We start from the raw sequence: 16,301 nt of genomic DNA, 5'->3' as shown, positions 1-16,301 counted from the left end.
CATTATTGGAATTGAAAAAGGATTTTTTAAGACAGAATTTCTTGGTTTTTACAGCATGCACAAGGTTAAAAAGTAGTTTGAAGAAAAAATTATCCTTAAAAATGTATCCTTATCAACAATTAATCAAACAAAAATTTGCTTTATTTCCAGAAATTATATTTATTTAGTAAAATTGAATAAAAAGACCCAAGGACTTAAGAATGGTTTGATATGGTTCAAATGATAAATGATTTTTTTAATATACATGTATTTTAACAATTTATTTTATCCAGATAAACTATATTAAGAAAAAAATGACTTAAAAAGACCCAAGGACTTTGTTATGGTTCAAGTGATAAAGGAGTTTTGAATATATTTTAACAAGATAAACTATGTTGAGAAAAAAACTTTAATGTAAGTATATATATATATATATTATTTTTTATTTATTTTTTTTTTTTTTTCTCTCTCACAAAGTGCTGAAAACCTTGTTTTTCCACTCAACATAACATAAGCAAGTGCTCTCCCACTATAGCAACAAATGTAAAGTAACAAACAATAATTATCACAAAGCCTTTGTATCCCATTTGATGTATCTGTGGACCCAGTGGCCGCCCCCGTGGTCCTCCGGGGGTCCGCGGGCCACGCATTTAGGAACCGCAGCTCCGGTCTCCTCGGGAAGCTTCTACAAGCGAGCGAAGGAAGTTGCAGCCCATGTTTGGAAATGTTCCCCGGAGGCGCCGCTTGAGTCTGAGGAATAATCACGACCAGCAGGAGTACGCGCAGGGCTGGACGCGCACCGCACATAAGCGCTCCCGGACGGAAGATCTGAACAGAGCGAAAAGAGCGGTCATCATCAATAATATCGCCATGGCCCAAGCAAAGATACACGCCAAAATGAACGAAGCCGCCTGCAGCAAGTTCAGCCGCACGCTGTCCATGGCAGATCGCTCCGGGCGACTCCTGGAAAGTTTGGATCAGCTGGAAATGAGGTAGAGCGGAGTAACGGGCCTGAGCATGTGCGCTCTGCCCTCGACTCGGTCCGCGGCTCCGTTTGTGCACTTTAATAATGTCCGACCGCTCAAATCTGCGAGGTTACGGCGGTACTTTAAGAACATTATTCCGTATGAAGAGAAGACGGGCCGTGCGGCGTTTGACGCACGCCGATGGTGACGATTCGCTGTTTGTGCTTTTTTTTCTATCAGGGTGGAGGCTTTACGCGAAGCCGCGTCTGACATGGAGCAGGAAAGGGAGAGCATCCTGGAAATGATTCAGTCCCTGCAGAACAGTCAAGAAATGCGTAACATCTGTCCGGGTGAGGCTGCTGCTAATTCTCTTCCAACTTACGTAAGGGCGCAAAAAGTCCGCCCTCCACAGCTTAGTGGAGGGATCTGGGTCCACCGTGCGCTGAAATCCGGTGTCAGTCAGCCGCTTTGTTCTTTCTGTAACATTGTGATCCGATGAGGTGATCCGTGCATGGGTGGTGCTGATGGTCAGGAAGCTATGGAGGAGCACGGAGCAACTAGTCCTCCTCCACAAACGATGACTGCACGGGAATAGATCATTTACGCGCAGTAAGGATAAAACCTAGATCTCAGTGAACAGCTCACCATATACTTTTCAATGAGTCGATTGAGAAAATAAAGGAATTTTATAAAACACAGTGAGATAGATAGATCCCTTACATTTAATGAAAAGCTCAAACTCTTGTTTCTCAGAAAGTTAGAATATCACATAAGAGCAATAAAAAAAGATTATGTAGTAATGTCAGCTGAATGAAATGTATATCCACTGACTGTACCGTAGAGCAGGGGGTTCCTAAAGTGGCGGTCGGGACCCCCCCCCCCCCCCCCCCCCCCCCCACCCATCCCCCCAACAATGGGTCCCAAGATGATTTATTGCTGATGTGCTAAAAAGATTTAGTATTGCCTCATTTGTAAAACCAATACCAAACTACAACTTTAACGCTTGTTGCGAAAATACTACTTTATTGTCGTCATTTTATGACTTTATTCTCATAACACCCCCCAAAAGAAAAAAAAAGTCACACCTGTCAAAAGGAGTTTGTCAGTATCCAGCACTGTAATTTTGGGAGTCGCAGGCTGAATAATTTGGGAACCCATGCTGCAGAGGAGCGTGCCTTTTGCATGAATTACTGGATCAGAGAGAGATGGTGCAGTGACAATCAGCCTTTGGCTCTGCTAAGGTGTTAAGGACACTTTAGCGGTGGCCTTCGTCTCATCTGAAATGTTGTGTTTGGTGTCTATTGTCTTCCTCTTAAGAATACTCTGTGGGTTCTCCATGCGGTTCAGTTCAGGGCCAATATAGATAACTTGGTCATTAAAGCAGGTATTTACACTTTTTTGGGGGGGGAGGTCGAGTAGGGCAGGTACCAAGTCCTTGTGGAAAATGGGATCAGCATCTCTATAAAGCTTTAAGTCGGAGGAGAGCACGAAGAGCTTTAAAGCGTTGCGGTAGATGTCTGTGTGAGTTTGGACTTGATGAAACACAGCGAACCAACAGCAGATGACACTAAATCGTCCCTTTAGGGATCACTTTATGCCACACGTGGGAGTGAGGGCTTGTTCTTTTAAAAAGAAAAACAGTTAAAGTAGCTACACAAATAAGACAAACTGATCATGTTTTTTTTTTTCAGTGACAAACTACATCTAAAGATAGTTTGATTTTAAAGAGAATCTTAAGATGAGTTACCAACATTCATGTTGAAGCTCCGCTGGGGAGGAGAATCAAATTTTAAAAACAGGATTTCTGTGCCACAGAAAGTGTTGTCCACTTTATGTGAACATTTCATTTCCAATTAACACATTAAAAAGTGTTTTTTTTTTTTTTTTTTTCAAATAAGCATCACCCCCATTGTTTCTTTTCAACCCAACAAACACCTTTTTTTTTATCCGTTATCCGGAAGTGACAATGTTGACATGAAGAGGACAACTGCCCCGGTTCACTTGTTTTGAGTGAACCGACCCTAAATCAGTATCGCTGTCTTTCAAACTAACTGTCTACACGTTAGTATTGTTGTTCAAAAATGCAGAAAACCTGTAATTATTCCGTATATTTTCAAGGTGAGAGAGAAGAGTTGAGTCTGACCGCAAACCGCCTGATGGGCCGAACGCTGTCTGTGGAGATCTCCATCGGCACCATCAGGAACCCCCAGCAGGAGGAGGCGTTGCAGAAGGCCACCTCCATGATAGATGAGATAGTGAAAAAGTTACTGAGTGACATGGAAAGCGGCCGGCAGCAGCTGCTGGCCCTGCACGCGGCCTGCGTGACCGAAGCGCCGCCCGTCCCCATCGACCAGAAGTTTCAGGCCATCGTGATCGGCTGCGCTCTGGAGGACCAGAAGAAGATCAAGAGGAGGCTGGAGACTCTGGTGAGGAACACTGAAAACGCCGAGAAGAACATCAAGATCATGGATCACCAGAAGCTGGAGGACGCAAAGGCCAACGGAGGTCACTAAGGCTTGTTAGAAGCCCCCAAAACCTGGGCTGAATTCCTCGAACCTCACAGTGAATTGTTGTCAACTTTCGTGTGTTTCATTTCAGGAGTTTACACGTTGCAGTAATACAGTGCCTCGCTAAAGTAGCCGCACCCCTTGGAACTTACTGTTTTATATTACAATCTGAAACTTGGGTGTATTTTGTGTGCTAGATTAACAATCTATCATGTTTTATTTGGAACCAAACATGAAAACAATGCTATTTGGCTCCCACTTCACAATGATGCACTACTTTGTTGATCTGCTCTTGTAGAATATATAAAAAAAACTGTAGTTATGACAAAATATTAGATAGTAAAGGGGCAATCCATACGTGTGCAGCAAGGTGCTGCATCAAACCCTGAAGTGCAAAGAACCAAAATGCACTTAAACACAGTACTGTTTACACTGACTGTATGCATGTTCACCGAGTCAGCTCAGTTTACCTAATGATACTTGGTAATGCAACAATGTGAAAAGCATATATTAGTGTTCATATTCCTACATTAAAATAGCTTATTAAAATTCTGAGCAAGTCATATGTAGTTTCAAAACTGCAAAAGCTAACAATTTTTTAGACTACTAACTCTAAAGCTGGATTATCCAAGTTGACGGTCAATCAATGACGCATCTTTGACCCTCTTAAAAAAAAAAAAAAAAAAAACAGCCTTGGGTAGTTTAAGGTTTGTGGATGTGCTCAACCCTACCTCCTTGTGTGAAGGCAACAAATCACATATGCTGTGCATTTTAACTGGTGTTTTCACAAAGCCGTTTTTAAAACCTTATTCAATAAAAAACATTTCTTAAAAACATCCAGAGTCTGAATTTTTATGGTGGAAAGTAACGAGTATTATTCAGGGTTCCCACACCTTGGTGAACATCAAATTCAAGGACCTTTCAAGGACTTTCCAGGACCAATTTCCTCAAATTCAAGGACCACACGTGGCGGCATTTACCTACTGTGACCTATTTTAATACAATGCAAATTCAATAAAAGACTAAACAGCATAGAAGTTGTTGTTGTTGTTGTTAGTGGACTTAATTTATAGCCTACATTGATATTGATCATATTCATAGCCTACATTTATATCCACAGTACATGGCTATGCCATACTACATTACATATAAGATGTACATTAGCCTACCGCTTCATGGAATTTAATGGAAAAAAGTGCAGCATTGAGATGTTCAGAATTATATCAATTTGTTTCACTTACTTTCATCTTTGATTAAGCTAGTTTGTGACTTCTGTTTAAAGTGCCACGGTTGCCAGAAAGCTGCTCAGAGATATATTTAAATCATTCTCAGGCTTTTGTTACCTTTGTTAAAGACACAATTTCAGTGCATTTTACTAACCCTCCTCCTTTACCCGGGTTTGAGACCGGCAAAATGAACCATAAAGAGACACTATAAAAGTCTGCGGAATCAACATAATTTTAAAAGATCGTGTGGTAGTAAAATAATGACACATGAGTTGTCATCCGTGTGAACTTTCAATCCCACAAAAAAATTCAAGGACTTTCAAGGACAAGGTGTTTTTTTGGCTGTTTTCAAGAACTTTCAAGGGCCTTGAATTATTTTTTTCAGATTCACAAACTTTCAAGGATTTCAAGGACCCGTGGGAACCCTGATTATTAACAGAATAACCATAGAAAACACCAAGACACCAGAGAGTGTGTGTGTGTGTGGGGGGGATCTTTTATTCAACAACTTCCCATCAAACACTTTCCCCAAACATAGCGTCTGAGTGCCGTCCCTCGCCCTCCGACACATTGGTGCGTGTCTGTTTCTTTAAACGCGAGGAACCGGTGTGGGAGAATGTGAAAAAGCCGAACGAACAGAAGCAAAGCAGAGAGCGAGAGCGAGAGCGAGAGAGAGAGAGAGAGAGAGAGAGAGAGAGAGATCATCCCACCTGAGTAACGACACATGGATGTTCATTTTGAACATACTGTTTTAAGACCTGTGTTCATCTAAATGATAAAGTGCACAAAAATCTTTCAGTCATGTCACTGGTTAACACTGTTAAGAATTTTATGGGGAGGAGAAAAATAAACAATAAAAATTGGAGGAGCGATTGTGTCGGCAATTTTACACAAGCAGCAAATAAATTGGGTTTAAAACGCTTGCTGGTCGTTAACGTAAACATGGTTCAACTTTCACTGATGTGAAAGAAGGCTTGCATGCATTATATTTATACACGTGTCTATATAGTACACTTTAAACGGAGCCAAATGTGGCAAAATAAAAAGAAACAATAATAAAAACTTGACTTTCTTAGGACACTTTCAGTACCATGGATGAGAGACTGTGGAACACATTTAGGCACCTTCCTCCATTTTCAGAATGAATCATAAAACGATGGTCATTAAACATCTGAGAGCCTCTTATAGTAAACAAAACATGCATACATTGGTACTATCATAAGACACGTAGAATGGAAATGTTTGTTTTCGACCCTGGTTTTAATACAAAAAAACAACAGAAAGGCTTGATGGAAAAAATAAAGGCATATGCATAAAGAGTCTTAGTTCAGTACCCTCATGTTTTTTTTTTTTTTTTTTTTTTACATTCAGGCAAAGACAAGTACATAAACACTTTAATATCCTGTCCTAATGGCCAGCTTGCGACACTGCCTGAGAGCCACGGTTTTACATTCTGTTATAGACTTACTGCCACAGGCACAGATGTTGCTAAGCAGTGGGCTTTTAATCTTTGCAGGCTTACGCCAGAATATCTAAAATGTTAAGATTAAAATTACCCCCCCAAACCGTTAGTTTCACTCTGAATACTTAGCATTCACGGCTAAATGACAGACAGCAGAAATGAAGTTCAGTGATAAAAAGAAAGTATAAAGTGTACCACAGGTGCCTTGAAAATAGAGCATCGCTAATTGTAGTTTAGGTAATAAAGCTCAAAGCGCTGAGCATCATTAACATATCTAAATACAGGTTATACCTCTCATTAAAAAGTGTACATTAAAAGGAATATTTTTGAGTAATTGTTGATTCACTCAGAACTCAGAGGACCACGTTCTATAAATTTGAGGTTTAATTGAAATATGATTTTTTTTTTTCTTCCTGAACCACCACTCAGAAAGAGTAAATTTGGCACATAATATTCTCTCAACACTATTGTGCTTAATACAAAAATACAATTTTCCTCTGGATCGGTTTTGGGATAAACAGCGATAGTTTGGACCATATTCTGTTATTTGTTAGAAAAATATGGTACAAAATAATCTGCGTATCTTTTAAAACACATGCAAACGTATTGCGCGCCGTACATGTTGAACACAGCAATGAGTAGCTGTGTAAAAAAAAACAAAAAAAAACAAAAAACAAAAACATCACATTGGTGGAAATGTTTCCAGAGTCCGAGTGCAACTTTCGCCATAACACATCTGGATAAATTTCTATACCAAGAAGGATCTGAGGGGGGAAACAATCCAGCAACACTCTAATATATAATTTATACGGGCCCCACAAAAAGGAAACTGCAGCCTGTTGCTGGCATTTAAGGCAATCGCAACTGTAAAAACGTTGCCTAGTTTAGTGTGCAGATAATATCATTAGTAACGGGCGACGACGTTATATTGACATTCCCAGTCCTTGTGGACCTAACTCCGGGTAATACAACAATGACGGACGTTATCTTAACCGTGAATGTGAGTGGCTCAAACCGAACGCTGAGTCGTTGGAAAACGTTCTCTAGAGCAGACTGCAGCCTCCAAAGGGGTTTTTACTCTTCTTTGTCCTCTGTTTGTTGGGCCGTAAAGTGATCACCTCTCTGCCATTGCTGGAGCTCTGGTTGCTTGCATTGCTACTAATGGTATTGAAGACACCTTTTGGAGAGAGAAAAACTTATCAATCGTGCACCCGAGCGAATAAAAGTGCAACTGAAACGTAGAGTAACGTAAAAAAGAAAAAAGAAAAGAAGAAGATGTTTACCAATTTTATTGCTTGTAGAGTGGACCACCTCCGTTTCCTCTGCGGTTTGCTGTTTGAGCCTCTGGAGGTACTTCTCTGCCAAGTACTTAAAGACTGTAAAGATTGTGTTTTGTTACGTTTTAAATAGTAAAGCGTCTTCAACGGGCACGAGCGTAGTTACTACCTACCCTCGTTGACATTTAGATCCTCTTTCACAGACGCGCGATAAAATCTCAGTTTAAGTCTTTTGGCCAAAGCTTCTGCCTCCTCGCTGCAAAGGAGCAAAAAACACAACACAGATCTTCAGGCATGGCCTTTTGTCGTCTACGGTCAAGCGTTTCCCCGTTTTCCGGCGAATCCATGACCTACTTCTTTATCACGGTTTCTTCCAGGAGATCGATTTTGTTTTGCACCAGGACGGTGGGGATATTGCCAACCTCTGCCTCCACCTTCTCCCGCCAGCTGTCGATGGCCTGGTAGGACTCCCGGTCAGTTGTGGAGAAGACCAGAACGCAGGCCTGGGCGCCTGCAACACAACAACACACTCACACCCGTTTATAAGCTGTTAGCGGGGGGGGGGGGGGAAAATAGAGGAGAGATTTCTCATCCGTTTGATCGTTTTAGAAACTTAGGATGTGTTGCACTTCAGGGATGTCGGCTCAAAGCGGCGAAGCGACAGAACCATAAAAACTGTCAAAAATGATTTAGGGATCGGAACCCTTCTTTTTTCTTTGGTTTTCGGTTCTTGATCAGAAACAGCGGTAGTTTAAGATTTACATGGCGTTGCCAACGTATTATTACTCCTTAACAACCACAAACTAATAGGGGCGTTCTGTGATACGTTAACTGGGAAAATGCAGAATACGTACATATAAACCTCCCTTTACTCCAAGATAAAGCCAATGCAACCAGCTGCATTCAGACGTTCTAGATCTAGTAAATAAACAAAACTCTGTAAATGCAAATGTCCTGTGAAGGTCTGAGGTTTGTTGGAGAACGTTTGTGACCAAGCGGCATCATGAAGTCCAAGGGACAACGCAGGAAGTGCAGGGGTGGTACAGTTGTGGACAAACCGGGTTAGATGTGTGGAAATATTTGACCAGCAGTTCCTGTTCAACCTCACTGAGCTCGACAAGTTTAACATTCAGTCTTTTGAAGTAAATAAACTCATGGTGGCTCTAGAAAGCATCGACACTTTCTAATGCACACAGATGCCACATGTTTCAGAGTTTCATTCATAACAACTGTTAAATATCACAGTCCTTCCACTTGTGGAATGTATTAACTTTGATTCATTTTTTAGTACACATTTATGAAGGTATAACATGCTTTTATTATGCAATATATTTGCTTTGAGGCCTGTCTGTTTATCAGAAGAAGAGAATGTGAATAGGTTCTGTGTATGAGTATCAGGAGAACATTTCAAGGCCAGTCCGAGGCAGTGGGAAAGAACAGAAACTCCGGTCCACATGCAGCTGGAGAAAGTAACGAGGGAAGATAGTTATTAGGGAGTAAGATAGTGATATGATGTGTGCGTCATTCATTGTGTGACTTTGTATAATTTATGTTCTAACTTTAATAAAAACCAGCCTGAATGGGAGAGAGAGGAGAGTTGTTGCCCGGAATCGGCAGGTGTACCATCTCTCCCTTTTGCAAAAGGTGAAACTGAAATTCTGCGTCCATGGCTGAGTTATTATTTTAAAGTCCTGCACAACGAATTAACGAACCCGGAGAAGAATACGGCATCAACACACTTTACAGTTAAGCTACTTTGTGCCGGTCTATAAAATAAAAAAAAAAACAATCAAAAACATATTAAAGTTCATGGTTGTGACGTGACACAGTGTAAATATATTCAAGCGACTCACCTTTCTCATTCAAAGGCTTTCTTTAATCTTGTGACTTGCTACATTGCTGATATACAGCGAAGACCTTGAAACTATGACTCAAAAGTATCTAAAATCATGTATCAAAGACAAAATTGTGAAATAACTCGAAACATGTTGTATATTTTAGCTTTTTCTAAATACCCCCCTTTGTTTTGATTACTGCTATGGTCACTCTTGGCCTTCTCTCGATGAGCTTCATGAGGTCAGTCCCCTGAAATTGTTTTCAGGCGGTAATAAAAGACAAACCATTGAATGAGAAGGCGAGTCCAACCGTTTGACTGGCAGTGGGACCTTACCTCTGTAGTAAGCCTTGGTAATGGCGTCAAACTCTTCCTGTCCGGCGGTGTCCCAGAGCATTAGTCGGACCTCCTCGCCATTTACACTACAGGTACACATAGGAGTGGACACATCATATAACCTTCAATTTAACATATAGCGATATACAGTATTATTTCCAGACAAGCATAAAGTATTTCAGACTGTCAACATGTGACTAAAAGGGTTGAGACGCCTACGACTATGAATGGAAATCAGAGAAACGAGCCGCTCACATAATCTGTCTTTCTAGAAAGTCCACCCCGATCGTCTTTTTGTAGTCTTTGGTGAAAATGCCCTTGCAGTAACGCTGGATCATACTGGACTTGCCAACAGCTCCGTTACCGACCACCACCACTTTGATGGCCACTTCCATGTCCTCTTCCAACATGGTGGCTGGTTTTCTTGAGTTGCCCTCAGCGGTTCCGATGATGCGACGCAAACATACACCAACTGAAAGTGTAGAAAAACAAAACAGTATTCAGTATTGAGCTTTTTCCCTCATCATTAAGTGTTGGACAGGCGACCCGCATCGGTAGGCTAGAAGTGCTAGACGCAGCAGTCAGGGGTTTGATTCCTGACTTTGGGACTTTTGTCTGATTACTGTGGACAAAAAGACTGCCACTACCACACAATCTTAAAAAACAAACAAAAAAACATTAAACTAGACATGGGTCACTTTTCCAGCATCAAGATGTACCTTATCTTTTCCATCCCGTGGAGTTTTCTGTCTGTATAGAGAAGGGATTAATGCACTACCGCCTCTCTCCCACCTGTTGCTGAGCACTGCTGGTGAGCTGGCACACAGGAAGCTCCAAGATGTTTCCTTCTGTCACAAGAATTATATTTCTGGTGGCTACAAAACTAAACTAAAATACCAATCAATCTTATAGGGTGACACTTTTAAAACGTTCTTGTCTGGGCAGATAGCCTGACTAATTAACTACCATCAGCTTGTGATGCTTCTATCATTGCTACATAGAGCAGAATGGCAAAAAGAGCTAATATTCTACCCAAAGTATGTATGAAAACTACATTTAGTTACTCTATATGTATGCTTGATGCATGACAGTCAAAATAAAAGTTACAGTATTATGACTGTGAAAGTTAAGATGTTTGATCCTTTTAGCAGCAGTATACTTGCTTTCTTGTTAAAAATCTTGATGTGGGGAAACTGATATTTTTACTCAAGGTTGTATCTCATCTCAGTCCGTGCCTCCTTACGTCGATACGTTCTGCTACAAGTCCAGTAAACGGTGAACAAAGAGGTACCAGAGCGGCTTCATTGTCGGCCGCTGATACAACAGGCAGCAGTGAATTTATGCAAGACACATGAAGTGAGGATTAGTTGGTGCTAAAATACAATAATATACATACTACACTGTTTTCTTTTGAATGAATAGCAATCAGAAATCTGTGAAGTGTCTCAAATCTTGACAATAGCAGCTATTGCTAATTATCTGTTACTAAAATGTGGCTTGTTGACAAACTAGGAGAAAGCTGTGAATAAAAAAACAACAGTGACCCTAACCTAACTCTGGATTTTTTCAACGTATCTACTTTTGAACTCTGTATGTAAAAATCTACAAAGTCTGATTTTAGTATACAGCAGGGTTGCATCTGTGTAGGGTTTAGTTTCACTGTTTGAGTAGATTTGATGAGCCCGAAGTGTTAAGAGGTAACATTAATTTCGCAAATAAAATAACTTTATAAAATACATATCTTGTCCTAAATAAGTGTTTTGACCGGAGGGGGGAAAAAAACATTTCATAATATGGCTGGGCAATAAGGCTTAAAATAAAATTTCCCGATTTTATTCGATCGAATCCGATTAATCCATCTTTTTCCTCCTTTTCGTTTCACAAAAAGAAATGAAAGAAATTATTTTTAAAGCTTGCTTTCATGTCAAGCATTTCGTCTGGGAGTTGACCCGCATTCAAAGTGCAACTAAACACAAGCTGTAAAACAAGATGGCGGCCCTGCCGATGTAAACAATGAAAATTTAACAAAATCTCTTTACCCAATTAGCTAAGAACAGGCTTCGGTTCACTTGTGTAACTTCAAACTAACTTATAAAAAAGTAAATGAATAAATATGAGTAGCTCGTCTTATGGTAAAAAAAAAAAGTTTACCCCTTTACAATATTTTGACAATAGATTTCCCTAAACATATATTCAGCACTGCGTGCTCTTCATGGAAGCGCAATGAGTGCATTGGCTAACTAAATAAAATCCAGATTTTCCAAAAATTAAATCTTAATAAATTATGAATCCGAACTAATCGACTAAATCGATTTATCGCCCAGCCCTGTTTCACAGGTAACCAAACAATTACATTACTAATCTTGTTTTAATGGGGCCCCTTCTATACATCTTGAAAACGGCTTTAAACAGTCTAAGTTACATTTAGCAGAGGCAACAGCTTTTTATGACAAACGCCTACATCTGATCCAATTTGGCTGCAACACAATTACTCGCTCAGTCAACAGCTTAAACCTGTAATTACCGATGAAAACACTAAACTAGGTGTTGTAAATTCTAGAGGCAATTTGACTAAAGCAGCCATCAGCGTGTTTATTCTTCCATTAGCGACGAAAAGGGCAGGCTCCACACGGCAACGCCGTCCTCCGTACGTGTGTGCAACTCTAACAAAAACAACAACATAATGTCGCAAAGCTGTTCCCAGTGGACACCGACAGCGTGACTCGGCTGTCCGGCAGCCGAGAGGAGTTTTGATTCTGTAGAGAAAAAATGATTATCCATCAGACATTATTAAGCTGCGCGATGAACCGGTCAAAATGAAACGGGCTGATTATCCTTTTACTTCATTTTCCCAGTCTAACACAAGCATTTTCCACCGTAATATTTTTTTAGACGTTAACTTACAAGCATCATCGGAAGTAATGAAACATGTCTTGTCATTTAAACTGTGTGGGAATCTTTAGCAGTCAGGCATAACATTATGACCGGGTAATGCAGAGACCACTGCCGGGTCTCTTTACCGTGACACTATTTAGTCGGCTGACATATATTTGGCAGCAAGTCAACTGGTGACTTAGAAAGCAAGTGATTTGGTCATTTCAGTAGAATAAGGGAGCGTTGGACTTGGCTGAACGACTAGGCCGGAGCGTCGCCAAAATTCCAGTCCTTGCGGAGCTGTTCCGATCATCGGGGGCCAGTCTCCATCAAAACTGGTCCAGGGAATAATGAGCTCTGCCACGCAGGACAAATGGTTCAGGATTCCTCAGCACAGCGAGTTTGAGGGGCTCCCAGATCTCAGTTGAGGCCACAAACCGTGCGGGCCCCGCCTTGCAGCTTCAAAAGAGTTAAAAGGATCTGCTTGCAACAACATGTCTGGATGGATCAGGGGCACCAAAAGGAGGACCAACACACCAGGTGGCCATGTTGTTAGGTCTGATCCATGTCATTTCAATGTAAACACTATGTTGTTGTTTTTTTTTTTACATACATCTTCCACTCAAACTGTGAGACCCAATACAGTATCTCATTAATAAGAGTTGCCTCACAAGCACACCGAGAGTTTAAGCAAATAACAGCTGACAATGACAGCCCCGGCAGGGTGGATCTCAGCTTTTTTTTTTTTTTTTTTCTTTTGCCTCCCTGTATGCAACCGAGCGGGTTTTGGGAACACAAAAATAGCACACTGAAAATAGCAGACACTTCATTTAAATTATACATGCGAAAGACAATACACGTCTCTTTGCACATTCAAAGATTCACCGTTACTTTCCCAGGCCCCGAGGCGGCTGGAAGGCAACGCTTTAGCGCAGGGTGGGAATCCTGGGGGGAAAACTTTAAACTCCTTCCCCCGGTCTGCAGCGACGGTAAAATGTATCGCAGGGTTTTCTCGTTATCTTTGAGAGAGACAATAGTTAAACTAATCGTCCATTTTTCCTTCTCTCGCACCTCACTGCTTTTCTGGCCAAGCCGGGGGACCTGTTGCTGTCCGGACCGAGCAGCTGTTCCTTAAAGCTAGCTGACGCAGAAGCGTCAAGCCCGGATAAATGGGAAACAGCAAAAACCACACAGTGTATGTCACGTCTTACCTGTGGAATTTGGTTAGAACTTCTCCACCAACATTAGGTCAGCTAACCGGCCAGCTAATCCGCAATGACATATCTACGTCCTCGACCTGTTCCTCTCTGCAGCCAGTGGAGACGCCAGACTACGGCGCTAAGGTTACCTTGCTTAGGTTAGCCACTTTTTTCCGAGACAAACCTCCGGGGCGTTAATGATTTCTGTCTGATAGAGAACAGAAGAAGTGACGTCACCGGTTACAAATGCGGATAAAATATTATTTAACCTCTAAAGCTGAGGGGTTGTTATTGGACGAACTGCGTGGAAAAGCATTCCTATCTTTGGTGAGCTACGGCTCCAGTTTGCTACGCTGGTGCTGAGAAGCTAGCGGTGGCTCGCCTAATGCTTGTTGCTAAGCAGCGGAGCCAACGAGTGCTCAGCGCAAGAGAGGAGTGCGTGACTTCCCGGGGAACCCTGGGATTGTTTGTAGTTCCAAAGCTACTCCTGCTTTAAATCTTTAAAGCAGTTCGCCCAATATTAAATAGCAATATCTGCAATAGTACACACACAGTTTATTTGTTTATAAAAGCGGAAGTGTCTAAGCTATAGTTTGGCTGGCAGCACTTCAAGAAAAGTGAAAAAGAAAAAAAAAGAAAACAATAAAACGTTTTCAAAAGAACGGCCAAGCTGGGGCCACTGGATTGGGGAGCGTAACTTACGTAAACAAATTCCTCGACACAGTAGGCTATTTGAAAAGTACAGAACAAACAAAATAACATCAATATAAGACAAGATAAGATGAAATTTCCTTTTGAGAAAGACTGTTGAACTACTGAAGCTATAAACTGGACTCTGTACGACATTCGCATATTTGCACATTTGCATCATTGCATCCTCATCTAGCATTACAAATGCTGCCGAACTCTCAGTTTTCTAAAATGCATTCTTGCGCAAATCATTTTTGCACATTCAAATGGTTTTTAAAAATACTCACATGTGCACTGTGATCGCACACTGTCTCTTTCTCCTGCATTGTTTGTTTACTGTTACATCACTGCTGCACTTTAACCTGTAACTGTATCTTGTAATTTACTTTATCCTGTAATATACAGTAATTTACTGTAATTTTCAAGCTGTATGCAAACGAAATTTATTTCTGTACGCACTCTGTGCATACGAAATGACAAATAAAGTTGTCTAAGTCTAAGTCTAAGACTTGATTCTTCTCATTTATAATGAGACAATGGATCCTCTATGGTTCGATTTTAAACTAAACTAAAACTTTAGAAGGAGAAAATAAGATAAATAAAGAAAGAACATGCATTTGTTGGTTGGACAGCAGACATGACTGTGTGGGTTGCCTTATTAAAAACTTGCTAAAGCTAATAGCAAACAGCTTTTGTTGGAGGCAGTGTGATGATGGCAGCATCCCCCTCACTGGAAAAACAATGTTTGTTATCATGACAGGCAACGAACCTTCATTCCACACATCGGAAGACTGGTCACTTTACACGGACACCGGGAACTCTATTGCACTGGTTAACCGTCATATCTGCATTATCATGTAGTCATTTGTTGCAATGTATCTGCTGCCACACATACTTGCACTATTCATGTTATCTTACACATAACTTTTCTGTACATATAAGATTTCTATTTTTTTTTTTTTGGTTTGCCTCTACATTCTTGGCAAATGTCACAATATTTTTTATTTGTTGCTGTTCTTTATGTAATATCTGCAGCATCATATGGACCATTCATTGTTGCAGGGCATCCTGCTGATATTTGTTCAACTCATATGGCCTTACACATAACTTTTCTGTACATATAAAAAATCCTTTTTTTTCTTTCAGTTTGCTGCTACATTCCTGATGACAAATACTTATATTTATAATGTTGATATTTAGTCTTTCGTTTTTTTACTTGGAGCCTTGCAACAAAATTTTGCTCAAATATGCATTGTGAATGTGCAGATGAATGACAATAAAGGCGGTCTATGTCCACGTCTGATGCAGAGACGTATTGAGATCAGATTCTGCTTTGTGGGAATCCCATATCTTCCCAGTGTGGGACCAAACTCTTATCTTCCTAGATATCAACTCTTGCCCCCACAGAACGGGGTTTATCTGAGCTTGTCTCCAACATTTGGGAATGTAGAAGATGGAACGTTGGGCATGCAAGTCTTGACTTCAACACAAATAAACATTTGTGGGATCAACTTGGGGGTGCTGTTATTGCAGAAGTGACCAACACAAGCGCACTGGCTGACGTCTCACACATACTCGTTGAAGAACAGGGTGCCACCACATTCCAGTGTCTGACCCAGTGGTCTGACCAAACTGGTGACCCGGGAAGAGGTGCAGGCTGTTGTGGCTCTTGTGTAATGTCTTTTATTGGATTGCCAAATTGAATTTTGAAGAAACAAGAGTCAGTAGTTGTTTGACAGTGGTAGAGAGATTTTGGCAAGGTTTTTTTATGGTTACAACCCAAAAATGCACTTCCATTAACTTTCAAGAAACCATTTGAAAAATACCGGGTTTCCGACAATATACAATTTCTCCCTCTTCCAAGAACCATTGTTTCGACGAATCAGGAAATTCTTTACCTTTTGTTGTGAGTTTATATTTAGTAACCAATGTGTAAGTAATACAAGAAAATG

The 16,301-nt window shown here is 40.8% G+C and overlaps 2 protein-coding genes across 2 annotated transcripts; one reads left to right on the top strand and one right to left on the bottom strand.

The window, feature by feature from the left end:
- Window positions 1–688: 688 nt before the first annotated feature.
- On the top strand, window positions 689–4,287 carry bag2 (BCL2 associated athanogene 2). Its single transcript, XM_012853616.3, has 3 exons — window positions 689–971; window positions 1,185–1,294; window positions 3,063–4,287. Exons 1-3 carry the CDS (start codon window positions 694–696, stop codon window positions 3,455–3,457), a joined length of 783 nt encoding a protein of 260 aa, XP_012709070.2. The 5' UTR covers window positions 689–693; the 3' UTR covers window positions 3,458–4,287.
- A 1,731-nt stretch (window positions 4,288–6,018) lies between these two features.
- Window positions 6,019–14,062, bottom strand: rab23 (RAB23, member RAS oncogene family). Its single transcript, XM_012853615.3, has 7 exons — window positions 13,672–14,062; window positions 9,842–10,058; window positions 9,587–9,672; window positions 7,771–7,927; window positions 7,590–7,672; window positions 7,423–7,515; window positions 6,019–7,316 (listed from the first exon to the last, which is right to left on the bottom strand). The coding sequence occupies exons 2-7, from the start codon at window positions 9,994–9,996 to the stop codon at window positions 7,183–7,185; spliced, it is 708 nt and encodes a 235-aa protein (XP_012709069.1). The 5' UTR covers window positions 9,997–10,058; window positions 13,672–14,062; the 3' UTR covers window positions 6,019–7,182.
- Window positions 14,063–16,301: the final 2,239 nt, after the last annotated feature.

The sequence above is a fragment of the Fundulus heteroclitus genome, chromosome 22 (assembly GCF_011125445.2).
Source record: "Fundulus heteroclitus isolate FHET01 chromosome 22, MU-UCD_Fhet_4.1, whole genome shotgun sequence".
NCBI lineage: Eukaryota > Metazoa > Chordata > Actinopteri > Cyprinodontiformes > Fundulidae > Fundulus > Fundulus heteroclitus.
Note: the sequence above shows the minus strand (reverse complement) of the source record. Positions and strands in the feature narration are given on the sequence as shown.